Source organism: Rhinolophus ferrumequinum, chromosome 21 (genome assembly GCF_004115265.2).
Source record: "Rhinolophus ferrumequinum isolate MPI-CBG mRhiFer1 chromosome 21, mRhiFer1_v1.p, whole genome shotgun sequence".
NCBI lineage: Eukaryota > Metazoa > Chordata > Mammalia > Chiroptera > Rhinolophidae > Rhinolophus > Rhinolophus ferrumequinum.
The window spans coordinates 43,766,838-43,794,210 of record NC_046304.1 but is presented as its reverse complement, the minus strand read 5'-3'; the positions used below and the strand labels follow the sequence as shown (position 1 = coordinate 43,794,210).

General features: G+C 52.9%; 1 protein-coding gene across 1 annotated transcript in view; it reads left to right on the top strand.

Moving 5' to 3' along the window:
- CACNG4 (calcium voltage-gated channel auxiliary subunit gamma 4) overlaps positions 1-26,535 on the top strand; it is a 56,032-nt gene extending 29,497 nt beyond the window's left edge. Inside the window, exons 2-4 of the mRNA XM_033089050.1 lie at positions 15,104-15,187; positions 20,644-20,784; positions 23,669-26,535. Of these exons, the coding sequence (XP_032944941.1) occupies positions 15,104-15,187; positions 20,644-20,784; positions 23,669-24,207 (764 nt within the window). The 3' untranslated portion in view covers positions 24,208-26,535. The remainder of the gene's footprint in view (positions 1-15,103; positions 15,188-20,643; positions 20,785-23,668) is intronic.
- The last annotated feature ends 838 nt before the right edge of the window (positions 26,536-27,373 follow it).

Below are 27,373 nucleotides of genomic sequence, written 5' to 3'. Positions count from 1 at the left end.
ATTCTGGCTTGCCCCCCACCATGGCCCACTGCACAGCCAGCTTCCTGGCACATGGCAGGCCCTCGGGTCTGGGTGCTGAATTGAATTCAGGGAGTCTGGATAGCTGTGACTACACAGCTAGCTGCTCTGCTAGCACTCGGGGGGCCCTTGTGGAGGAGGCGGCATTGATGTGCTTTCTCTGACTCTAAAGAGAAGGGACGGTGCATAGTCCAAAAATAGTGAAGCCCTTCCTGGAAAGCCTCCAGACAGTGGACTGGGCACTGGCAGGACGTTGGGTGCTCTGGAGTTGGGGAAAATGGGACAAGGCACTAGGTGTGGCTGATCAGCCCAGGCACTCTGAGATCCCATCTAAGCCCACAGCTTGGAGGTTCCCCACCAAGCAACATAGAAGTGCTATGATTCTAGCACAGGTGAGGGGAATTTTAACCTGGCATCCTGGACCACAGGTGCTGGCGATAGTGAGCACGGTCTTGAAAACTGGGCTTGAAACCCATTCCTGGCTGCCCAGGAGGAGCCGTTTCCAACCCTGGGGAGACTCAGGAAGCAGATGTGCCGTCCCTGCAGCCTGGGCTCAGCCCTGCCCACCCACCTGTCACATGCTGGTGACCTGGCATGTGTGTGTACTCCAAGACGCTGGTACCCTCTCTCCCTTTTTTCTTCTCTCTCTCTTCCGTTCTCAAATAGAATAGGGAAGCAGGGCTGCACAGTGGTGAGAGCTGTGGTTCCGGAGTCAGACAGGAGCAGGTGAGAATCCTAGATTGGCTACTTGGGGCTCTGCTCCCTCAGGCAAGTTACTTGCCCTCTCAGAACCTTGGTTTCCTCATCTGTAAAATGGGTTCCTAGGAGCTCCTCCTTCATAGGTTATTTGGAGGCCTCTATGAGAAAATGGGAAGAACTTAGCACAGGGCTTTGCAGGGAGTCAGTGTTCCAGAGAGGCCAGCTCTTGTTCGTCCATTGGTGTCACGTGGGGTGTCATGTGGGGTCTCTAGTCCCACTCCCCACATAAGAATGCAGGATAGGGTGAGGCCAAAAAGGAACACCCACAGAGCCATAGATAGGGAAGTCATACCACTATAGTGTCACTTGCGGCTGGGTTGGAGACACAGGAGGCAGGAGCCACACGAACCGCAACCCGCTGTCCACTAGTTTCCGCCAACCAACCTCACTTGCTAGCTGCAGTCCGCTTCTCTGCAATCCGTAATCCACGCTCCGCCACGCCACGCCACGACACCCCCACCTTGCTAGCTTAGCCGTGGCAGTTACATCAGTGGCCAATGGCTAACCAGTAACAGCCAATGGCCAACTAGTCACAGCCGATGGCCATCTACTACCTGAGCCAGCACCTTTCCATGTGAGGCCGAGAGCCTGGAAACTGCTCTCTGGGGCTCTGTCCCCACAATTGGTAACGGGGCTAAAGGAGGGCAGGGTTGCTTTGCTGGGCCTTCTAACAGTCAGGAGGCTTTGCTTATTTTGAAAGCCACCATATCATGGGTAAATGAGGACAACGAAGAATCGATGTCAGTCCTGATAGGGGACAAACCTGGTCTGCACCCTTCTGAGAGTAGGGCCAGCTTCCTCTTTGTCATGAGAGCAGAGCTGATTATAATGACAGCTTACATGTTTTAAGCACTTACAATGTCCCAGGCACAGTGACATTTAAAGACTGCATTGACTTGTTGAATCCCCCAAACAGCCTTCTGAAGGTTTTCCCGTTTATGAGCCCCATTTCACAGATGGAAAAAAATAAGGCACAGAGAGGTTAATTAGGACCCCAAGTCACACAGCTAGTAGGTGATAACAGAGCCAGGACTCAGATCCAAGCAGGATGATTTAGAACCTGCCACCTCTTTGGCATCCGGCCATGGGATGATCAAGAGATACCATCTCGACTAGAAGTCCCTGCAGGAAGAAGCATCTAGACTGTGATCAGGGGAGAAAAGTACGATGACTGATTAGCAATGTCTTCCATGGACTTGGGAAGGGAGGATTCAGCTCTCTACAGGATACTTACGCATCAGGAACCTCTATGGCCACCGTGGGCCAGATCGTTCTTCATTATGGGGCTGCCCTGGACATTGTAGGTTGCTTAGTAGCATTCCTGGACTCCACCCACTACTTGTCAATAGCACTGACAACCTGCTGCCCCCCCGTCACCCCCCCCAAGTTCTGATGATGGAAACTGTCTCCAGACTTTGTCTCCTGGGAGGCAAATTTGCCCCTGGTTGAGAACCTTTGCACTGGAGCAGGCCATGGGGGATGGACAAAAGAGCACTGAACACGGAGTCAAGAGACCAGGGTTCTGTGCTTGGCTCTGTCACCAACCAACCTGTCACCGTGGAAATGGCCCTCTCCTCCCCAGGCATCTGGTTCTTAATGTGTAAAGAGAATGAAGTAGATGGCCCCAAGAGTCGCTTCTGGAAGTCTGTGATCCCACACTAAGATTCTCCCTCCCTCACCCAGACCCTTCAGTTAAAACTCTCAGGTTATTGGAGCATAACTTCCCAGAGATCTGCAGGGGCAAACCATCGGGAAAGCCTGGAGTCTGCAGAGTGCTGTTTCGCCCCCTTGGCGCTTCCTATTTGCTCCTCATTAAAAGAAAGAAACAAAGGGAAAAAAACCCGAATCTTGGTACTGAGATTTCATCCAAGCAGTAGTTATCAAGCAGCTACAAGTAGAAAAAGCACAGAGACAATAACTGAACACCCATTTCCCTGTGTTAGGAGAGAAAACGAGCTATTGGTTGGGGAAATCTCCCCGGCTCCGTTCAATTATGAATCTCAGCAGGAAGCCTGGAAAATCCTGGCTGCGTTGGAGTGAAGGGTTGGAGGAGGCGTAAGGCTGGCGCTGTGGGTTCTTGAAGAACTTGCTGAACGAGATGGGGGATGGCGGGTGGTGAGAGAGTGAGGCCAGGGTCCCACCTACCACCAAGGTCCAGGGTGGGTGGACAGGAGCTGGGCCATGAGGATGGGGTCCTCTGGGGCCTAAGAGCCATCTCTGAGGTCTTCACAGCAGGCGTTCCTTGAAATGGCAGGACTTATGTGGGAGGAGAGTTGGTTCAAGGGCTTGGTGCGTTGGCCACCAGCAGGTAAGAAGGCTTTTTCTTACTGGGATGGAGGAGAAGTCACCATTTACAGGGAACCATCTCCATGCTGAACACACATGGTCTCATTTCCTTATTCCTCATGGGAACTGTGTGAGATCCATTGATAGCTCCACCTTGTCCATTAGGAAACAAGAGATGCTGGACGATTAACTGACCAGCCCAGTGATTGTTTTCCCAGGTGACTGAGACCTCAAGAGGCTGAAATTTGTAGGTCACACCGTTTCCATGTGGCAGCACGGGAACTGGCGTTCAGCATCCCTGTCCCCCAATACAACGTCCCTCCTCTCCCCTGGAATGTGTGCCTGAGGAAGGAAGTAGGGCCCGAGCTTCAGAACTGAGAACTGGGTTGGAATCTCTTTCCCTTGATGGAGGTGCAGCTGGTTGCGGGTTAGGGTTCTCCTGGTTGTAGGCATAGAAACCAACTTCTGGCTTGATCCCAAAAGAGGACTTGATTGAATGTAAAGGGTCCCAAAGGGTGAAGGGAATTTAACAGCCAAAACCAAAGAAAGGGAGAACCAGGAGTTTTGTAGCTGGCATCACGGGCCACTGAGACGACCCCATTTGTGGACTTGCCAGCATCCCTTAGCCCCTGGATCTCCTCTGTTTCTGATCCAAAATCCAATCTCCTGAGTGAGCATCTGATTGGTCCCGCTCGGGCCAGATGTGTGCTAGGATCCCTGGCCAGGGACAGGGCCGTGGTCTGTGTGAAGGACCCATACCCTTTCCCACGGGTACACCCCGGAAGTACATCAGAGCCTCAGAATGGGCTTAGCACCAGGCACATGGCCCACCCCTCGCTCCCCACCTTCTGCCCCTCTGGGTCACTGCCCAGCTATCCAAGCACAAGGTCCTTAGAGTCCAGGACCTAGAGAGATGCCTCCATTTACCAGACTCATGGATCCCCAGGTTTCCGGTTTATAGAGACAGAGTTGGGGGCAAAAATAGAGTTTTCCCTGAGAATCCCACTGCCTGGGGAAGGGTCTTGAACCAGGACCGGTCCTAGACAGACCCCAGTTGCCTATCAGACATTGAACCAGAGAGACCAGCCCCACTGAAACAGGTGCCATCTTCCTTCTGCTGATGACAAGGGTGGCTTCCCCCCGAATCCTCCACTGGCCTCACTCCAGACTGTCCCATTTGGGGGAAACACGCTAGTGGACCTAGTCGCTCACTGAGACTGCAGAGATAGGAGGTGTCTTGGAGACAGATCCCCCTGCACGCTGCCTGATTAGACTAGAGCTGAGGGAGGAGACATTTCCCCTGGTTAGGTCAGAAACATTGCAAGTAGAGACCCAAGGCTCCTCCAGATGGCTCTCTCCTTGTGACTGACAGAGAGCTAGAGGCCAGGCAGGCTGAGCCTAAGGTTCCTGCCAGCCTCCCCACCCCACGGCCCTGGCAGCGGCGGGGACTGAGCCTGCCATGGCCCTTCGGACAGCTGCAGGAAGCTGCCGACTCTGAGCCAAAGTTTAAATGTGTCCCTCCTCACAAGGAGCTCCAATGTGAGGGGAACAATGAAGGGAGAGCTTGTTAATCCTGGAGCGGAGCCGCCTGCAATCTCCCACGCAGCTGGGCTCCTCCGGGACTAAAATAAGACGCCCAAGGGGCCCCAGGGTGGGGCTTCCACCCTAACAGGTCAAATGACACCCAGTCAGGCTGGGAATAGATTCCCAGACGTGTAGAGCCGAGAGGGACAAGAGCTCCCTGCGTTAGTCTGAGGGGACTTTTCCAGTTTAAGGAAAGCTCACAGTGGCACTGGCACCTCGGAGCCGATGGCATTAAATCCAGTCCCTTTGCAGGGCAATCCAGGCCACCTCAGTGACTGCAGCCCCACCTGCTTTTTTTCAGCTTCAGTCCCCACCCCTCCAAGTCCTCGCGCCTGCTGTCCTCCCGAAGCTCACTCCCTAACGGGAGAAGGCCTTTGGCCTTGTCCTCTGCCTGGGCTGCCATATGGCAAATACAGTGGTGCCTCGGTTTCCGAACGTCTCCATTGACGAACACTTTGGTTTATGAATGCCGTAAACCCGGAAGTAAACGCTTGGGTGTTTGAACACTACTCAGAAGTCGAACATGTCACTCGGCTTCCGCTGAGTGCAAGATCCTGAGGCCTAGCTGTTGGCTGTTTTTGAATGTTTCAGGACTCGTGGATTACGTTCGAAAACCGAGGTACCACTGTACCCCTTACTCCTCAGCTCTTCGTGAGCTCTCGCTCCTTCCAGGAGTTGTCCCAGATGACCCAGCCAGCACGTATTCCTAATTCTTTGAAACTCCATGAACCTGCCACGTCCCTTGTAGCAAATGCCACTGGCTGTCCTGTTCTAAGGTGATGTGTGCACCCACCTCCCCAACTACGCTCTAAGTTCTTGCCAGCAGGACCCATGTCTTTGGATTCCCATACGGCCTGGCATGAACAAACGAACGCTGAATTAAAAGGAAGAATGAGCAGAGGGCTGGAGGGATGATCCATGTCTGTATCAAAACCCAAACCAACCCCATAGCGATGACGAGGCACCTCAATGAAGAAGAAGAAAAGAGCGCGTGTGGGACTTGTCTGGCACTGGTGTAAGTGTCATCGTTGCCCAGAGACACTGCTCAGGCTCTGAGTCCCAAGCACTTGGCCATGGGGAGGACACAGAGAGCTCCTCCCCAAACCCCAGTCGGAAAACAGCTCAGTCTGAGGCATCTCTAAGAAACGAGGAGTTAAAACCTGTATTCTCACCCTCACAACATCATCAGGACTTATCCTTCTCCAATGCTTTGACCAACTTGGATCCCCTTGGGCCTCACTTCAGCTCTGAAAGATCAGAACAGTATTTCCCCCATTTTCCAGGTAATGAGAAGCTCTCCTGACCTCCGCCCTGTAGCCTAGGCCAGGTTCCTCAGTGACATACGCCCTGAAGCTCTGGCCTCTCCTCAGACTTCTTTCCTCAGTCATAATTGAGTGGCTCTGTAACCAGAAAGCTCCAGAATGGCAGAGACCACATCTGTCTTGTTCTTTATTATTATTACTATTATTATTATTATTATTGTAACAGAAACGCACCAAAATGTATAATCTTAAACATAATAGAAGTGGATTTATTGCTTACGTAACAGCCCAAAGTGGATAGTCCCCTGAGTGGTGGCTTTCCTCCACAGTGGGATTCAGGGACCCAGGCCCTTTCTGTCTTGTGGCTCCCCCATTCCCTGAGGCTGGTGGGGAGGCAGTGGAGTTGGTGGGGGCACACCCACTTTGAGAAGTATCCAAGAAGGGCGCACATCACTTCTGCTCACACACCATTCGACAACTCGGCCACATGGCCACATTCTAACTACGAAGGAAGCTGAGAAATACAGTGCAGCCACGTGCCCAGTAAGAAGGGGACGTGAGTTTTTATTGAGCAGATACTCTGCTGCATCAGAGTCCCCAGCATTTAGCATATAGCAGGTGCTCAATAAATGTAAATTGGGTGAAGAAACTGAAGGTCATAGTGGCTTAACAGGGTCTCACAGAGAGTCACTAACAAGCCAGAAGCTCGGGCTCCCCCAGGAAAGCCCAGCTCAGCCCACGCTGCCTCTCCAAGGCTGGAGTTTCTTTACCCAGCAGCCTGCCTCGAAGCAGCTGGAGAGGGGCCAGCTGTAGGAGGACACCAGAGGGTGCCAATTGGGAAAATCACAGCTATTAGGAGGATTCTTTGGAGACAGGCAGGAAAGTGGGAGAATTATGGGGGGGAGGGGAATTATGGAGAGCAGGGAGTAGGGCAGGGCAAGGAGCTCACTGGGTGGGAGAAGCATGGAGCCCGGGTTTGTTGATGGTGGCTTGGCACACTGACCCGGACACTTGACCGAGCATCTGCTCCTAACCCTGTGTTTGGCTGAATTGTGTCCCCTCCAATTCTTATTTTGAAGTCTTCATCCCCATGCCTCAGGCTGTGACCTTATTTGGAATACCGGTCTTTACAGAGTTAATCAAGCTAAAATGAGGTCGTTCGGGTGGACCCTAATCCAGGATGACTGATGTCCTTATGAAAGGGGGAAATTTGTAAGTGGACACACACAGGGAGAATGCCAAGTGAAGATGAAGGCAGAGAGCAAGATGATGCTTCCGTAAACCAAGGAACGCCAGCGGTGGCCAGCAAACCACCAGAAGCTGGGGAGAGGCCTGGAACAGATTCTCCCTCAGAGCCTCGGGAACGAGCTCTGTCACACCTTGATCTTGGACTTCTGGCCTCTGGACTGTGAGACAAGGAATTTCTGTTACTTAAGCCAGCCAGTCCCGTGGTACTTTGTTACAGCAGTCCTAGCAACCAAGGCACTCTGCCTCTCTGCACTGAAATGGTCTCAGCCAAGTTACTTCCCTTCTGGCCTCCGGTCCCTCATCTACAGACACATCTAAGGACAAGAGTTGGGGTCTCCCCAAAGCAAGCACACTGCTTGCCGTTGTCCTGTGCTGCCTTTCTTCTTTTCACACCTCCTGGCTGCCCTCACCCCATGCAGCCCCCTTCAGGAGTGGCCGCTGCCCGCCCAGAGACTTCCAGCCCCAACTCACCGCCCTGGAGACTGTACAGGAAAGTCCCATCTCAGCCTATCATGCGAGACCCCCAGGCCAGCCCAGCCTCTTCTGCCTGTATGCCCACGCCAGGCCATCTGAGGTTCCAGAGCGCACGGCTGGCCTCTCCGCACGCCTCGGCCCCCACGTGTCCTGTGCTTCCACAGCCAGTCATAGCACCCCCTCCATACACACCGGCACCTCTCAAAACTCCTGACCTTCCGCCACCGCCAAGCTCTGTTCTCATGCCCAGTCCCCCAACCCCACCCCAGCTACTCACTGTCCTGACAAGTGTGGGGCCCTGGATTGCCATCCATCTACTTGAGCATCTCCACCTCCAGGGAAAGGTTGTCCCGCCTCAAACACCAGCCAATGAATGCCCTTAGCCCAAGAGTCTGAGAAAACTAGTTTTCCCACCAAAGGAGAGTGTTGGGCACCCACACTTCCCCATCATGCTCCAGCCAATCAGAACTCGTTGGAGCTCTAGAGCACACTGCGTCCTCCGGCCTCCAGAGTGTGGGAGGTCAGGGCATAGAGTCTGAAGCCGGGCAGCCTGGGTTCGAATCCTGCCTAGAGCACCTGGTAGCAAATGTTAGTAATCCTATCTGGTTCATAGGGTTAGTATGAAGATGAAGTGAGTTAATAAATGCCAAGTGCTTTGAAATAGTGCCTGACATGTAATAAATGCTCAGTAAATCCTTGCTGTTATTCTCCTTGTGCGGATAACACTCTTTCCCCCACATCCTCACCCATCAGCCTGGCCAAAACCCTGCCACCCCTCTATTCTCCACCTTCTCCATGAAGTCCTGGGTCCTCTCTGGAAACATACAGCCCTCCTACTAGGCTGTTCCTGCCCTTCCTAGCGTTAGGGTTAGGGTAGGAGTGGGTTAGGGTAGGAGGCCAGGCTCACAGATAAACAACTCTGGGAAAACACTGGAAGAGAAGCCGTCCTAGCAGGTGATTGCCACCAGGATGGGGAACTCCTCCCACATGCCCCAGTCTGGGGCAAGGACTTGGGCCATTTGGCCCTTGGACCCCGGCAGTGGCCAGCATCTGATGACTCAATTCACAGTAGGAGACGGCCACTTCAAATTATTAGAAAAATAAATGTTGTTTGATTATTTTCCAACACATAAAATGATTCAAATGAAGCTGGTGGAATGTTTGGCTCCCACGTGGTTCTCACGCTCACCTCCTCCTCCGGTCTGGGCAGCCTCCCTCAGCAGCTGGGCCTCTTCTGGCCCTTCCCGCTCCTTGTATTGACCCCGAAGGGCGGGGATAACGGAGATGTACTGAAATCACGTGTCTGAGTAGCCTCTGCAGGGGCATCTGTCCCCACATGTGGGCCCCACACCTGAGCCCCTGACCTTAGCTTTGAGCTCAGCCACAAGTTCAAGACAGGAGTTCATGATCTAAAATGCCTCCGACCCGTTCCTGTGCCGGCCAGCCCGTATTCCCACCTGAAATGACACCGCTAGTCATTTGGTTTGTCGTCTTGTGTTGTCAGGTTCCCCCAGAACGGGAGCTTAGGACAATGCCTAACTCAGATCTGTTGTTCCAGCGCCTGGAACATACGTGGCACAGCAGTGTGTGCTCAGTACAGATACTGTTGAGGAATTGAGGGTACAGAAAAGCCCCACTCAGCCCCCTCTTCTACAGGGCCCTTTTGCTGTGTGTTCATGTTCATCCTGTCCTTGAGCTGCAAGGGGCCTTGCCACGCCAGGCCTCCTTCCCCCTGCCTCCAGCAGCCCCACCCATCCAGCGCTGCCTTTTCCAAGGCCTGGAGACCCTTTTGCCTCCTGCTTCGCTACCAGGAAACTGTTCACTTGAACCCAATGCTCTTGGTTGCTATCTGGTTTCACTTCCTGGTCGATCTTGGAGGGGAGGAAGACCAGTGGCCTACACTGCATTAGAACCCCTTCCTGCATTCAGACAGGATTCTTGGTGTGAGGACAGCAGTTTCCAGGCTCTCGGCCTCATGTGGGAAGGTGCTGGCTTGGGCAGTAGATGGCCATCCGCTGTAATCAGGTGGCCATCCTCTGTGGCTGGGTGGCCATCAGCTGTTACCGGTTAGCCATTAGCCATGGCCATGGCTATGCTAGGTGGGGTTGGTTGGTTGGCAGAGAAGCGGACGGCAGGTTGCGGATCGTGTGGCTCCTGTTTCCCGTGTGTCCACCCCTGCCGCCAGAGAGAATATAGTGGTATGACTCCCCTATCCATGGCTCCGTTGTTGTTCCTTTCTGGCCTCACCATATCCTGTGCTCTTGTGTGGGGAGCGGGACCAGAGACCCCGCATGACACTTGGCATGGCAGCGTCAGGGTGGGGCTGGAAGAACACTTGATGAGCCGTCAAGAAGCTGGATTCCAGGGGCCGCCTCTCTGCCACAGGCACACCAGGCATCCCCTGAGCCTCTTCTTTAAAATGGGGCAATGAAAGCTTTGTAGCGGAAGGGAGAAGGCCTAATCATTCAGAGCTGGGCCCCTGCAGTGGGGCTTCTGAAAGCAGGTCTTCCACCATCTCTGTCTCTTTCCTCCGTCTGTAAAGGAGCATTACTACGAAGATGAAATGGACTGATGCATCGAACACGCTTCGTAGCTTTCATCTTAGCCTGAGCCAGGGCTTGCTCAGAGGTGGTCCATCTCGGGTGTCCATCCTAGGGAGAGGGCATGGGGGAGGGCTGGGGAGAGTGAAACCAAGGCAGAGGGAGAGCCAGTGCAGGGGCATCCTTGAGTTGACTAGTCCTTGGCTCGGTCCTGCTGGGACCCACCCCAGAAGCAGGTGGAATGGACCTAATGGTGGAAACCGGAACATTTATCCACCAGTTCCCATCCTCTTGCCCAGAGATTACCCTGAGGTCGGTGAGGGTGGGGTCCTAGTCCCTTGAGCTTCCAGTTCCCCATGTGCACATACAATGCAGTCCCCCTGGGCAACCTGCCTGGTGCCGTGGCAAACAGCCAGAAATAATTGGTGCCACTGCATTGAGGCATTAGCAGGTGACACGTGCATGGAGCTGGTTGCTGCATCAATGAATGGCTGGAGTCACAGGTGGCAGAGAAGTAAGAGGTGGGGCAAAGGGTGTCCTAATACTCGCAACGGGTGTCCATTGTTGCTGTTAGTAAGTAGTATCGGGGTAGTTAGTAAGTAGTTAGTGAGTAGAACGTCAGGTGAACTGGTGCTTATGAAAATGCTTCGCAAGCAGTAAGGATCACACGGATGATCACCATTATCACTAAGTCGCCTTCTCACATTCTTTTCTCCAGGGTCCCCTTAATTACGACAGACCTCTGCGGTGGCCCATTACGGAGGCTCGTGTCAGATGTTAGCGCCCATGAAAAAACTCATAGAGTGACCAGCTCATCCCGGTTTGTCTGGGGCTCTCCTGGTTTTAGTGTTTAAGTCCTATGTCCCCGTAGGCTGAGTCCTCGCTGTACATAACGGCATGACCCCAGGGCATGACCTTCACCCACAAGAGGCTAAAATGCCGCCCACACATCTTCCAGCACCACAATTCACATCCTCTCACCTGCTTCCATGTCCAACTGGATCTACGGTCATTTCAGATGCACCACCCCGTTTTCCCTTAGAACCAAAGATTCTGTTTCTTTTCTTTTAATAAGCCTTATTGGTTCCCTTTCAGACATCATAGAAAACTCAGAAAATACAGGGAAAAAATGTGAAGAATAAAATTTTACTTCTCTCATAACCCTAGCACCCAGAAATAAAACACTGCACACATTTTAGGCTGTTTCTTTCCAGCTGTTTCCTATGCCTGTAGGAATACCTTTAACAAAAGTGGTTCATGGTGTATGTACGTGAATGGCTATGTTAACACATGCACACACTCTCCTATACCTTTTATCTACAAAATAGTCCTAGAATCTTAGGGCACGAGGGGCTCCCGCTGACCCAATTCCCAAGTTGTACAGATGCGAGAATTGGGAACTAAGCTAGAGAAGGGTCTTGGAACCATCCGTCCTACGTCCTATACCCAGAGTAAGAACTGAAGACGTTTGACATTCATTTAGGGAAAATTCTCAAATAACTGTGGACTCTAGGAGCAGGGAGCAATCTCTTTCACTCTGCATGTGCCAAAGATGCCTTGTGCCCGTCTCCTCCACAGCCCCTGCCTCTTCAGACTGGGGATGAGAGGAAGGTTAATCAGAATAGGGTCAGTCTTCCAGCCTGTTAATAAGGTCGTCTAGGGAAGGCGCCCGGTCCCAACTCTTGGCAGCTTGTAAGCCACCTCTGTCCTTACCTGCAAATCCTGGGCAGCTGGACAAGTACCTGTGCATCTATCCTATTGGACACAATTTCTCTCTTTTATGATTTGAAGGGTTGACACACGGTCGAAGGAAGGTTTTATTCCCAGGGATAATAAATACCACCAGTGGATGAAGTTTTGTGGAGGCAGGTGTCCTCTCAGGAACTTAAAGCTGTTTGAAAATGGAATGCTTTGGGAGGTGGTGAGGTCCCCGTTGCTGGCAGTCCCCACATAGGTACTGGCTGGAAGATTCGGGCCCCTGGTGGGGGGAACCTGCACCAGACGACTGACAAAGTTGCTTTGGAAGACTAAGCCTGAGAGATTGCATGAGTTTTCTTGTACAACATTCAACAAGAAGGTGCTTTTGCAGATGCCCAGGAAACATGGCTTCTTAGACATCGTCCATGAGCTGACAGAGAAGCAGGAAGGCCTGTCATACTTGTGACTGGGGACCCTTTCACCTTGCTGCAAGGCTGGGCCCCAACGATGAGGCAGGTTGCATTTTCTCTCACACAGCAACACTCCTGTGTTAGCTTCCTAGGGCTGCCATAACAAATGATCACAATCCGGGTGCTTTAGAACAACAACAGTTGATTGTCTCCCAGGGCTGGAGGCCAGAAGTCTACAATCAAGGTGGCCACAGGGCCACGCTCTCTCTGAGACTTGGTGGAATCCTTCCTTGCCTCTTCCTAGCTCTGCCAGCTCTCCTGGGCATCCCTCGGCTGGTAGACACATCATTCCACTCTCTGCCCCTGTCTTCACATGGCCTTTTCTCTGTGTGTCTGTCCACATTTCCTTCTTCTTATAAGGACACCAGTCTTTGGACTCTTCTTCTTATAAGGATTCAGTCATTGCACGCTAGTTCAGTGTGTCTTCATTTTAACTTGATTACATCTTTGAGACCCTATTTCCAAATAAAGTCACATTCTCAGGTACCAGGGGTTAGGACTCCAACCTATCCCTTAGGGTGGACACAATTCAACCTCCAGCAGCATCCAGTCTTTTAGTCTATGCAGAAGAGCTCGGTGCAGAAGGAGAAAGGGGGAGAAGAAAGGAAAAGAAAGGAGTCAGCAAGTGGCAGAGTGACTGCGGAGTGCATGCATTCAGTGTGCTTTAGAGCATAATTCCATGTGGTCGCATCCATGTGTCAGTCCCAAGAAGGGGGAGGTGTTTATGTCTATGGAATAGTTGAATTGGTAAACTGTAACTATGGATGGCTAAGCAGCCGCTAAAAGGAATGTGTACATAGTGATTTCTGTTTACAATTTCTGTCAAATATAAAATAACTCCCTCAATGTGGAGTGGAGGTTAGCAAAATGTAGTGGAGGAGCATTTGGAATAAACGTGTCTATATACAAGCTAGTAACGTTTCAAAACCTGAGTTTTACTTTCAGACTGAACATATAAATATATGGTTTCCTCATTTCTGCCAAAGCATATTTTTCTTTTAACATTATCAGCGTTGGGGCAGGTTTTAGCCCCCTCGTCCCTATGCTGTTTATTTCCTTCTAGGATTTTCAGCAACATTTGGATAAGTATCAACTTAATGTATTTTTTTAAAAAATAAACAGGTTTTTTTTTTTTTTTTTTAAAGTTAGAGCTACAGGTATTGACCTGGAGAGATGTTTGTACATAGTGGTAAATGAAAAAAGCAGGTAACAGAGTAAAGAGTATTGTATAATTCCGTTTTAAAAATAGGGATATAGCCATCCTCAAAACCAGACTGTCAGTCCCTTATAAAAGTAAACATGCAAGTACCATATGACCCAACAGTTACACTCCTGGGCATTTATCCCAGAAAATGAAAACTCAGGTTCACCCAAAAACCTATACATGAATGTTTATAACAGCCTTATTAGAAATAGCTAGAAAACACAGGTGTGATATGTGGTGTTCGTGCCGGGTCAAACATGAACAGCTTAATTTACCCATCCTCATCGGTATTATGGAGATAACCACAGGCCTTACCTGCTAAGGACCTAGGAGACTCGCACAAGATAATACCTAATAGGTGCCTAGGTGGTTTTTAGCCCATGGTGATGGCTCGGGCAGCAGGGGGAGGGGGAAGTTCACTGCTATTGGACCCAGAAATCACCCACCCTCTGCTCTGCAGGTCCTTACGCTACTGTGGGTAGTTAAGTTGGTGGAGAACCACGAGTGTTTGTGATCAAGAGGAAAGGCATTCTGATCCCAGCCTGCAAGAGCAGGGATGCTGCCCCGGGTATGAGGAGGTTGGCTGGCAGGGCAGGGCCTGACACCCTGTGTGCTCCCCCCACCTGTGTCCAGTTCTGTGCTGGGCAGGGGAGCAGGGGCTGGGAGAGTTGGATGGAAGATTCTGGAAAGGAGGACTGGCCTCTCTACCTGCAGTTACTAAACTGCCCAAGGTGTCGTGCCTCCCACCCTGTGAAGGCTACTTCTGGAAATAGCCTCGGCCTTTCTGGAAATTTCTTTTGCTCCATGTTCTCTTCCTTCCATCACGTTGAGTGAGGGGATTGGAATCAGGCTGTCAGGATTGTACATATTCGGTGTGTACTTTAGAAGGGATTCGCCATAACTGTGAGAGAGGGAAAGACACAGACAGACACTGTGGGAGCAGATTTCATTCTGCCTTCCCTGACCCGTGGCTGCCCTGCTACTGCCTCCAGCCCCTCTTCAGACCAGCCCCCCCACATACACAGGTCCTTCAAAGTTCCAGCCTCACGGAACTTCCTGCCACTCCCCAAATCCACCAAGCTCTGACCCTAACCCTGTCTTTCATGGTCTCCTACTCTGCCTAGAAGACCCCCTCCACCCAGTTCCTGGTGGCAAATTCTGTGTCATTTTTTAAGACATGGCTCTGCAGTCCCCTTGGGTAGGGGGACTGCACATCCTGCTCGCCCAGGGCAGTTCTGCCTGAGGCCCCTTGTCCCTGAATAGTTATTGATGGTCCTTTCTCTCTCACAGGTGAAAAATCAGACGGGACCATAAATGCCATAGTTACCTTTGGGGCACTTTCTCACTGTCCAGTCATTCCGTGTGTGTGTGTGTGTGTGTGTGTGTGTGTGTGTGTGCGCACCCATCCGCCACCAGATTGGGGATTCCTGAGCCTTTCTTTTCTCTCTGTGCTCTGGACCTGCACAGAGCCTGGCACACATGCAGTAAGCAGCTCTGGAATGAATGGACAGGTGAACCCATGGAACAGTTACAATGTTCTTTTCCTCTTGTTCCCTCCAGGGATCTATAAAGGGCACTGCTTCCGGATCAATCATTTCCCCGAGGACAATGATTACGACCACGACAGCTCAGAGTATCTCCTTCGTGAGTGTCAAGAGTCTCTCACTTCCTTTGTATGTGGAGGGGAAGCAGGTGATGGGTGGGCAGCTGGCAGAAAGACTGGGTAGAGGGGGTACCTTTCTCTGCACGCCCATTGTCACTCCCTTTCGGATTCAGAATTGTTAGTTCGGACGATGGAGTTTCATTCAATGCTGCCATGACATGCTGGGCATCGCAGTGTAGTAACTTGGCTGATAGGTGCATGCCTGGGGAGAATGAGGCCTGGGGAGTGCCCATAAGGGTGTGGGTGTCCCACTCCCCAGGGGTGCTGGGAGTGGTTAGCTTTGGAGGAGCTGTTGCTGCAGGTGGGCCTGGAGCCAGGAGGTTAAAGACATGGGCTTGTCCAGGCTGAGCATCCCCAGGGGACTGTGAACCCCTAACCACACGGCCCTGCTAGCACAGGACCTGCCCACCGCTCCCCACACACCCCCAGTATTCTACTCTCAAAAAACCAGATTACGTCGCACAGTAAGACAGCCTGCTAGGGTGCCAGGCAGCCTGTGGGAGAAGGCGAGGAAGGTGGCAGGAGCAGCCTCTGATATGTGGGACTCAAGTGTTTTCAGCACCAACTGGTGGAGCCACCAGGTCTGCCCCTGCCCTGCCTGCATCCTGTGGCTGGGCTGGCCCCAGAACGGAGCCCGGAAATCTCAGCACATTCTGAACCCGAAGGACAAACCCACCCCACGCCCTCAGTGCAGCTCTCACCCCTGGGCTTGTGTATACCTGCCTGGGACGAAGGAGCCTGGAAACGGAAAAAGCAGCACCACTTCGAAGTTATCTTCCTTTTCACGCAGCGCCACTCATAGCAGCACCCCAGGGGCTCTGGCCTGGCTTCATTTATGGAGAATCAATACCAGTGTCCTGCGAGGGAGCACACGCAATTCACTCTGCACCTGCTTATGGATCGTTTATTCCTAAGAGAAAGGATTTTGGTTCTGAGTCATCTCGTGAAACAGAACAGCGTGTGGTTCCCGTGGAGCCCTTGGCAGTGTCGGGCTGCTCTGGCGAAGCACAGAACCTGAAATAATTTGGTCAGATCTGCCTCCCCTCCCTCCTCTCTCACCTGCTCCTCTTCCTCCTGCCTGAACTCTCTTTCTGCTTTCTGGCAGGCAACACTGAACCGAGCAAATGATAGTCCATCGACCGCCACAAAGAGTTGTGCAGGTTGCACACTGCACAACTTGGGGGATGCCCTCGCATAGACGATGGTTGAATGACACCCTTCGAGTTGTACAGTGTGTGACCTGCACAGCCATCGAGAGTGGCCCCTGGGGCTGAGCCCAGCTGGGATGACTCAACTGAAACTCCAGGCTGACTCAGAACCTGCCCTTCTCTGCCCCACGCAGGGCAATCAGGTGGTTCTGAAGGCTCTGCGGGCAGATTTGCCCCACTGACCACCCGGGGACTATGAGGAAGGAGGCACTGGAGAAACCAACCATGCCCTCTGCATGTCCCACTTGAACTTGCCTGAAGTTATGGACATTGGTGCTGGTTCTTCCTCTTCACTCGTCTGCCCCGTCCTCCTCGTGTCCCCAGCGCTCTAGGATCTCTTTCTGGACTGGCCTCATGACAGATCAGCCCAGAGGTCAGAGGATGTGGCTTCCTGAGATCCCGGCAGGAAGCAGATGGCGTGCTCGGACGGGGTGAATGAAGGACGTTAGTGCAGGACTATTGACCAAAGTGAAGGTTAAGGGAAACTTGCAAGGAACGGTGAGCACACCGGGGTGAGTATAGAAGGAGCCCATACACCCCTGGGCTCCTGGGCCTGGACAGCTGAGGGAGGCAGCCGTGGGAACCTGGAGGAGAGCAGCCATAAGGACAGAGCTGGCTGGCAGGAGCTGTGGCCTTTATGAAGGAATGCAGCCACCTGAGGTACAGTCCACAGGAAGAAAGCCAGGGGAAGAACTGTCTCGCCTGCACTCTCCTCCTAAAGCCAGAGTCAGGGGAGCCCAATCGCTCATCCATCGATGGCCTCAGCCTCCTGGGTCCAGAGCAGGATGGAAAGAGGTGGAACGAGGGTGTGGGGGGCAGACCAAGCACGTGCCGCTCACTTGCCATCCAGCCTCAGACTGCTGCTTTCCTCAGACCTCACCAGGGCTGCACTGGCAAGGGTGTGATGGCTCAGAGGACCCAGCCATGATTTTCCCAAATAAAAGGATGGTGACAACACAACAGCGATTAAAGCTCATTTGAGAAGGAAATCTTCTCCTCAAATGTACACTATGGGGAAACCAGCAGGATCATTAACAAGCCGGGAAACTCCCCAGGAAGAGAAGAGGTGACGGCTTCAAGGCCTGTGATCTCTGGCCGCTGGTGGAATTGGGGTGGAGGGCAGAGACGACTCTCTCTGACAAGGAGGGTTTTTTTCCCTTGTTTTCCACTCAGGGGCTGCAGAACTGGGGAGAACTCACCCTAAAACTGAGCTCCAGAGTACAGGTCCTGTGAGCTTGGGGCGAAAGGGAGTAGGCGACATTCCGAGACAGGCCAAGGTCTCGGTCACCGCAGCCATCCAGCCTGTGTTTCCCAGGATGCCAGGGTTCCCAGTATTCAGTCCTCTGGTCTATGTCCAGACTGTGGATCCCCAAAATATGTAGAAGCACAGGAGAGAGAGAGAGCTCTGGGGACTGATGTTTGCAGGGGACAAGGGTTCATGGGAATTATTCACTCATTTAACAGAAAGTTATTGTGGGCCTACTATGTGCCAGGCACTGTTTTAGGCATGTGGGATACAGCAGGGAACAAAACAGAGCTCCGCCTGCTGGTGCTGACATTCTAGGGGAGACCGGTGTGTTGGAGGGCATAGAGTGTTCCCAGTGGACTGCCTGTGAGAGAGCTGGTTAGAGTAGCAGCTCAGCTGTCTGGGTGTGGGACACCAGCCCCACCGGGTCCAAGACTGTGCTCCTCATATCCTGTCTGTGACAACTCAAGAACAAAGTCCACCCTCAAGCCGTGCATTCTGAAGCCTTTCGGAGAAACTGGGCTTGCACTGAGTGAGGTCACTTTCACAGGGCTTCCTGATGGCCTCCGGGCTCTGGGGACACCACTGCTGATTTGCAGATTCACAAGCAGGTGTGGAGTTTGAGGGGTCACCACCCCACACCCTGCCTGCTCTTTCTCTTCCACTGGCCCCACCGGCCACACCGGCTCCTGAGCATCTTACCCTGGGCCTGGCGTCGCTTTTCCAAGTTTCGAATTTCCAGTTAGCTGGATGCTTTCTGTGTTAAGCTGCAGAGTACTGGAGTCAGGGCTGCTGAGTGTGCTTGAGGGCGAGTTAGAAGGAGGTGTGCCAGGACTTGCTCTGGCCAGGGGACACGGGCTGGACATCGGCCCCACTCGTCCAGCTGTGTGCAAACCCAACCTGCACCTCTGTGCACAGTGACCCCAGCTGACATCTGCACATCCAGAGCTCCAGAGTGAGCCCATATGGCAAAGCACAGGTACTCACATGACTAACCTGGGCAGAATGGATAGCTCTAAGCCAGGCCTGACCTCAGCGAACTTAGAGGCACCGGGTACCCTTCTCTCTGCCCCTCTGAACCACCCGCAGAATGAGGGCATCCAGGGGACCCTGATCCTGGCTTTTCTGGCCTGCACAACTCAGAGGCACGTTTCAGAAGCCCACAGGAAACCTCCCCCCAGAGCCTGCGGTTTCAAGAAGCCAGAGGGAGGAGGAGGAGGTCGTGCGGAGAAGGGCTTCATTTAATGCCCCAAACAAACCCGTCTCTGTGAAGCACGGCACACACTGGTGGGCTTAGAGAACAGGAGACAAACGCTGTCTTCAGAGGCTGAAAGGCCACAAACCGACTCAGCTGGCTCAGGAGGTTGGCGCCTGCCAGTGCTCCCCAATGCACTGTCCCCTGCCGGGGCCACCAAGGATCCACCTAGTGAGATTTCTGCTGGACTGAGAGACCTGCGGGCACATCAGGAAGGCTGAGCTCAGAGCTCCTCTTCACATCTCCCTTCCCTCCCTCCTGCCCTTCCTCCCAGCCAGATGCTAAGGAAAGGGGACCCACCTCTGTAAGCCCCTACTAAATGCTTTGTGAACCTGATTCCATCAAATTCTCACAACAACCCTCGTGGGCAGTGTAGTCTTTTCCTAGGCCACTATAAGAAGTTACCACAAACTGGTGGCTTAACACAACAGGAATCTACCCTCTCACAGTGTGGAAGCTAGAAATCTTCAGGCAGGTGTTGGCAGGGTGTGCTCCCTCCAAGGCCTCCAGGGGAGACTCCTGCCTGCCTCTTCCAGCTTCTGTTGTCTCCCAGGCCTCCTTGGTGTGGGGCTGCATCCCTCCTTTCTCTGCCTCCATCTTCTCCCCTATGTGTCTTTTCTTCCACCTGTGTCTTCTCCTCTTCTTCTAAGGGCACTTGTCATTGGATTTAGGGTGAACCCTAATCGAGGACGCATTACCTCGAGACTCTTAGCATCATCACATCTGCAAAGACCATCTTTCCAAATAAACTCACATGCATAGGTACGAGCAGTTAGGACTTGGACATGTCTTTTGGGGCCCACAATTCAACCCCCTCCAGGTCGGTGTTACTATTCTCCTCAGTTTATAAAAGAGGGGACTGAGTGGTCAGAAGTGAGCTCCTGGTCACCCTGCAAGTCAGAGGCAGAGCAAGGGTGCCAACCTAGCTCTGTTGGTCACCATGGCCCATGCATGCCCCACTGTCCTCCTCTGTGACCTCAGGTCCTGAGATTCCAGGTCCTCGTCTGTCAGCTGGGGGTGATGATGATGGTGACGATGATGGTGGAGATAACGGCTGTCACTTAGGGAAGTGTGTGCTATGGCCAGGCCCTGGGCTAGGCCCTTTACGTACAAAAGCAACCATAGGACATAGGTACGGTTATGAACTGCATTTCACAAATGGGGACACTCAGTTTGAGAGAGGTAAAGTGACTTGACTAAGGCGACATAGCCAGCATGTCACAGAGTAGGGCCTGCACCCAGACCTACCCCGGGCCAAAGCCTGTGTCCTCAGCCACCCATTGGAGCTACCTCTCATAGACACCACTTCCCAGCCGTCCAGAAGCTTTGTGGAAATGGTGTCTATGAACAGGCTCAGTGGGCTGTGAGATGTCACCCAGATGACAGGTGGTCCAGTGTTTTCATCGCTGTTATTATGGCCTCCCTGATGCCACTGAGGGGCCCTCGTCCCTTCTGGCGGGCAGAAGTGTGACCCACACCCAGGGAGAGCCTAAGCGAGATGTGGGCAGATGTGACCCCAGCCCACTCGGCGTCCGGCAGGGGAGAACCAGCAGGCTTGGACCACCTCGCCCCAGCTGCCAACCCACCACAGTCTCCATGGCCTGAGGGGAATATGCAAAGTCAGGGGGCAACGCCTTGAGTGTTGGGGCTCTTGGCCAATGCCATGGCCATGCCCAGGAGGGCGGGCGGTCTCACTGTCTTGTCTGCTCTGTCTCCTGCCCGGCCCAGGCATCGTCCGCGCCTCTAGCGTCTTCCCCATCCTCAGCACCATCCTGCTTCTGCTCGGCGGGCTCTGCATCGGCGCCGGGAGGTTCTACAGCCGCAAGAACAACATCGTCCTCAGTGCTGGCATCCTCTTTGTGGCTGCAGGTGAGCCGCCTGCTCTGGCCCCCGCTGCACAGAGCGTACATCCTGGTGGGGAGGCGGACCGTACAATAACTTCCAAAATCCAGGTGTGAGCAGGCTTGTGTGGGGCGTGGGAGCAACTGCTTACCAGGTATGGGGTCTCCTTCTGGGGGGACAAAAATGTGCTGGGAGTGGATAGAGGTTGCTGCACCACATTGTGAATGTTCTAAATGCCGCTGAATTGTGCACTTTAAATGGTTAATTTTATGTTATGTGAGTTCACCTCAATAAAAAATACTTAAGTCCAGGTGTGCAAAGTGCCACAAAGGGGTAGCACTGTTGGCTCTCAAGCCTGGAACAGGGATGCCTAGCTGAGTCGGCGTTCAGGGAGGTACCCACAGGGACTCATGGATGCGAAGACCTGAAGGAGCTGAACAGGGATAGACAGGGTTAGGGGTACAGGGCAGGCGAGGGTGCAGAAGGAGCAGAGAAGCCCAGTGTGCCTGGGGCAGGGTGAGTGAGAGGGCTCCGGAGAGAGCAGGGCAGACCCTCCTGCCCATCCTGACTACCCGACTCTCCTGGCTCAGACAGACAGCAGCACCTCAGAGCCACCCCCACTGTGACCTAGTGAAAACCCACAGAGCTATGGTGACAGTAACATCCCCCGTTTAATGGGTCCAAAATGGCTTACCACTGTCACTCCTCTGAGCCTCAGTGGAGACAGAGCAAAGCATGCCATGCCATTGCAAACGTGGAAGAAATCCAGCCCAGAAGTGGTCTCACAGCTGGTCAGTCACTAGCCAGTGCATGTAGTTCAGCGAGAACCCAGTTTTCTGGCCCTGAGTCTCCGGGAGCCTGTGGAGAGGGTGCCTGCCGGAGCAGAGCTTGCCTGGTGGCATCTTCAAGGCTGTGGCCATGCCTGTGGAGTTCAGATAAAGGTGCAACAGGGTCCCTGTCAGGAGAAACAGGAGCTGCCTGACTTCTATGGCCTCGTTCCAGCAAATAAATGTGAAAAATGTTACAAAGCTCAGCGATTCTTTCCTAAATTGTTATCATCGCTCCTTGCACTGTCCTAACAGCACTTTTGCTTTCAAAGTGTCTTTTTTCTTACACTAGACTGGGAAGGTGGAGCAGTGTTGGGGGTTGGCCTGAGCTCCAGCCCAGCCCTGCCCCCTCGCTGCTCCAGGTCTGCACGTCCTAAAACGGTCAGGGAATAGCTGGATGTTAGTAATGAGAATTCCAGCACTAGTGGTGGTCGTGCCCCCTTTGCTGAGGACAGGGAGGGCCTTAAGTGGCCCCCAACCCACGTAGGTGCCCAGAGGTCATCCTCATCCCCTCTCGTCTTCTCCTCATGGTTTCTCTTAGACGATGACTTCTGTTTACACTGAGGGTCAAAGCATGTACAGGACCAGCTCAAAATCTTGTGGCCACATTCGCAGGGCCCCGGGGGCTCCAGCTCCAGTTCCTGTGCTCTTTCCTCTACACCCCTTATGCTTTTGTTTCCTTCAGGGCAATAAATATGTATGTGTCTTCCGGATGTCTGTGAGTGTGTCTGAGGGGGTCATATATATATCAGGAGTGGGGTGTGTGTGTGTGTGTGTGTGTGTGTGTGTATTGGGAGGGAGAACATGTGTTCAGGATCGAAACCTACAACTGGTTTGCTCCGGGCAGGATCTCTGATCCGCTTAGCAGGAAATATTCCAACCTATCCACACTGGGATCAGTGCAGTAGGAAAATGGACAAAGGACATGGCAGTGCATTGACAATACAACAAAATAGGGCCTAGAGCCCACTCACTGTGTTCCACGTGTGGTTGTAAACACTGCTCACATAATCCTCACACCCACCCTGTGAAGTGTGCACCACGGGGATTCTCATTTTGCACATGGGGATACTGAGGCATAGGGAGCGGAGTCATTTGCCCAACATTTCACAGTTGGTAGAACCAGGATTCAAACCCAGGCAGCTTGGCTCTGCTCAACCTCACTTATAATAAGAGAGAACCAAATAAACACAACCACGGGTGACTATGTGTCACCTCCCAGGCTGGCAAATATCCAGAAATTGGATAATCCAAATTATAAGCTGTAGAGACATGTTGTGTCCCCATGGAGGGTGCTTGGGCCGTGCCTGTTCATCGAGGAAACTAGGTAGGGTGTTAGAAAGGGGTTTTGTGTACTATTTCTCAGCTTTTCAATAAATCTGGAAGTATCCCAAACTAGAAGTTTATTTTTAAGTTTTTAAATGCACCTACCGGATAAAGCAGCAGTTTCCCTTCAAGGAATTCCCGTAGGGGTACACGTTCACGTGTGGAATGGTGTGGACACAAGGATATCCAAGGCTGCAAGCCACCTGATTGTTCCCAGCAGAGGCCTGGTTAGATGTCCATGCAGTGGGTGCCACATGCAGTTAGAAAGACAGAGCCAGCTCTTCAGGTCCTGGTACGGACCACCTCTCAGATGGACTGTTGAGTGAAAAGGCAAGGAGCCAACGAGTATTGTGCAAAGAAAGAAACAGGTGTGTGTGTGTGTGTGTGTGTGTGAGAAAGAGAGAGAGAGAGAGAGAGAGAGAGAGAGAGAGAGAGAGAGAGAGAGAGAGAGAGAGAGAGAGAGAGAGACTGGATATAAGAAAGATATACGAGAAAGGATAACAACAGCCGCCTTCAGGAGGGAAATTGAGTAGCTAAGAGCCTATGTTTTGTACCCCTCATCTGAACTTTGTACTTTGTCACCCATTCAAAATTAATTACTTAGACAATAAGTTAGCGACCAGACGATAGCAATACCCACCACCCACCAAAACAGGGGAGTGGCCACCCGCCTGCCCTCCGCCCACCTGCCCCCGGTCCTGCTGTGGATCTAACCGCTGCCTCTCTCCCTCCTGCCCCCTCTCCTGCGTCCCTTTCAGGCCTCAGTAACATCATAGGCATCATCGTCTACATTTCCAGTAACACAGGCGATCCAAGCGACAAGCGCGATGAAGACAAAAAAAACCACTACAACTACGGCTGGTCTTTTTACTTTGGAGCCCTGTCATTCATTGTGGCCGAGACCGTGGGTGTCCTGGCCGTGAACATTTACATTGAGAAAAATAAAGAGTTGAGATTTAAGACCAAACGCGAGTTCCTTAAGGCTCCCTCCTCGTCCCCCTACGCCAGGATGCCCAGCTACAGGTACCGGCGACGGCGCTCGCGGTCCAGCTCGAGGTCCACCGAGGCCTCGCCCTCCAGGGACGTGTCACCAGTGGGCCTGAAGATCGCCGGGGCCATCCCCATGGGTGAGCTGTCCATGTACACTCTGTCCCGGGAGCCCCTCAAGGTGACCACCGCCGCCAGTTACAGCCCCGACCAGGAGGCCAGCTTCCTGCAGGTGCATGACTTCTTCCAGCAGGACCTGAAGGAAGGCTTGCACGTCAGCATGCTGAACCGGCGGACGACCCCCGTGTGAGCACCCCTTTCTAGCACCAACCTCTCCCCCAGAACGGCTGTTTGGATCCCACACGAGGGCACTGAACCCTTAAGACGGACCCACAATGGACTGAAGCCAAACCCAACCCTCCCGGGTCTCCAGATGTGTCATGGGCTGGCTCAGAGCGACGTGCCAGGAGACTAGAACCAGAAGCGGAAGGCTGACTTTAGCTCCCCAAAGGCTGTTCTGATGCCCCGGGTTCCAAAATCTCCCAGGAGGCCAAGCGCTCTCCTGAGGCTGCCCAGCCTTCACCAACCTGAGTAAATAAAATCGAGCCATTATTTCCTGTTGGAAACAAATCTTGCCAGAAGAATGGGTTTCCGGGGCCTTCCCTCCCTGCCTGGGCGATGGCCACCAAGGTATTCACCAGGCAAATGGAGGCCTTAGGATACTGGTCAGCCGCTTTTCAACCTGGGGTTGCCGTGTCTGGGAGCTGGAAACGTGGAAGCCGAAGCTTGCCCCTTCCTCCCTTCTGTCTGTCTGTCTCCCTCTGGCAGTAGCCTGTTGTCAAAATAACAGTAATCCTGAGGAGAAAGCCCTGCAGCCAACTGGTGCTTTGGCCTGTGTGCTGCCCTGGGGCTGGCTCCCCTGGCCCTGAGGAGGAATCCACAGAATGGGAGGCCTTCACTGGCCTGGGCATGAGGTAAAGGCTGGAGTCTGTTGCTGGGTTTCCTATCTGCTTCTGGAACTTTCTGCCTCACACAGAAAGAGCAGAACACACTAACTGTACTTGAGAGTCCAGAAGATTCCATGGGTCAGAGGAAAGGTGGTCACGTGGCCTCTTGCTTTGTCCCGCCCAACTGGCCTGACTAGCAACTCTGTCTCTCCTGGGGGAGGTGGAGGGCAGATACCCTCTCCCATGGGTGTTTAGCAACAGAAGCTTGAACTCCTGGGCAAGAAAGGGAGACCCAAGGGTCAACAGTGACCAAAAAAATCAGAGAACAAACATCCATTTCCTAGGTGGTTATTAATCACGATTTGTTGCAAATAAATGCCAGGAGAGCAAGTTACATTCATTCCCTCATTTTCAAAGTAGCAGAACACCTCGCCCAACTCCTACTGTTGTAATTTATTCTGCCACCACCTGAAAGGGCTCAGTGAGGAAGTTTGGATGAAGGGCCAGGCTATGCTTTTCTTCCTCCTCATGAAAGGGACGTCTCAGCGCTTTGGAACTGAGGAGGCAGGTTCCCTGTTTGACATTTTTTTTCCAAACATTTTTCCACTTCCTGAAGCCAGGAGAGAACATGGAAGCATGTCTGGGTTCAGAAGAAAAACTGTCTGGAACATGGAGCTTACCCTCTTTTATATAAAACACGTGCTTTCTAAAGACACATCCTTTCTTACTTTTTGAGACTTGGTCATACCACCTTGAGCAGTTGTCTGTGATGCCAGTAGCTGTGTACTTAGAAGTGACAAGCAAATTCTTACCTCAGCCACCTGCTCACCTAGCGGACTCGGCCCCTAGGGGTTCACATCCAGATCATGGTCATTGCCATCCTCCTTTTGCCCCCAGAGAGGAAATCTCCACTGTCCCATCTCTATTGGATGCCCCTGTGTGCTGGTGAGCTGAGGCGTGGCGTCCCTGGCCTCTCTGTGCTTGCTCAGAACCCTTCCCTCCCATTGAGGTTGGCTTTGTGTGGTGGTTTGTCCAAGCATGTACAACAGTGAATGCTGGAGAGCCAGGGCTCATGGCCTGCCCCTGCTGTGGACCAACCTTGTCCCCATGCCCTAATCCCAGGCCACCCGCACCCCCTCTACGCCATGACACCATCTTTCCAGGCTAGAAAGAAGGGGGTGAAATCGGGGGACCCATCACCCAGCAAGGCCCAGAGACTCTTCTGTCATTTCCAAAAGCAAGGCAGCCTTGCTGTTTCTTCCACATAAGTTTCTATCAGCTCTGGAAGTTTCTGTCATCTCATGGAGAAAGCTGTGCTCCAATGAATCCTACCTCTTGCCCAGTCCCAGGCAGAGAACGCAGAGCCCACTCTAGTTCCTAGAAAGAGTAGAAAGAAGCGACAGAGCAGGGAGAACAACCTCAGACCCCCTGGTCTTCACAGCCTTTCTCCACACTGCCGCCCCAGGCTCTGGGAGGGACCCTCGTCTGTGGTCTGTCCCCTCCTCCTCATGGTATCCCGGCCAGGGCATGCTTGGAGAAGGGACCGGAGCTGGCCCCCTGCCAACTACCAGTCTGAGACCTTGCGCCCACGGGGCAGATGTGGTGGCCTGTGCCCACCTCCTCACCACCCTCCCGTGCCACCTTCCTCTCCCACCAGCCCCTGTGTGTTTCGCCAATTAAGCACCTGTGAATCCTGTACCTACGACTGGTTTTGGATTAGTTCTGTCTTTTTTTTAATTAAATAAAAACATTTTTAAAATGTTCTCTTCTTGACGTGGGTGGGGGGCGGGAGGAAGGGGGTTGAGCGCCCCTCAAATCTTCAGGCACTTAACAGTGTCCCTGAGTCTCGGGACTGGGATTGGGAAGGAAGGTGGATTCCGTGTGGGTCAAGGCCAGCTTCTCTGGTTTTCATCTGGGTCCCCGGCCACCTCCCCAGTCCCAGCAGCTGATTTTAGACTTCCGAGTGGTGTTGTCGAGGGGCCTTTCCACAAAAGGGTCAGAAGACGGACAGGCCACCCTGGGGATGGTATAGGCATCAGGCAGCTGAACAAGCCGAGCTGCAGGGTACAACCTGCAGGGTGGAGGCCAGACAGACAGAGCCACAGCTTCAGAGGCCCTAAGCTGCTTGGTGGGGTTCCCAAGAAGTCCGCTAACCAGCCTCCTTTCCCCTCCAAGTTCTGAAATGATTAAGAAATAGAGAAGCCCAAGTCCCAGATATGAGCTATATTACTGAAAAAGCTGATGGGAGAATGTGGCCCTGACAGAGGCCAAATGAGACAGAGCCCCCCAAGCCCAGGTAGACAGGTGGCCACCAGGAGGAGTAAGGTAAGGAACAGAGGGGGACCAGACTGACCCCTCTGGTCAGGGTAATACAGACATCCAGCACAAGCCCTGGAGGCCACAATGTCACCCGCCAGGTTCAGCCTTGCAGGCGAGCACTTGCTGGATGCCAACCCTGCTGTACTGAAGGCATGAGGAGGAGAATCAGCGTCCCCTAGTTCTGAGCCATCCGGCCGCCCCTCCGGAAGC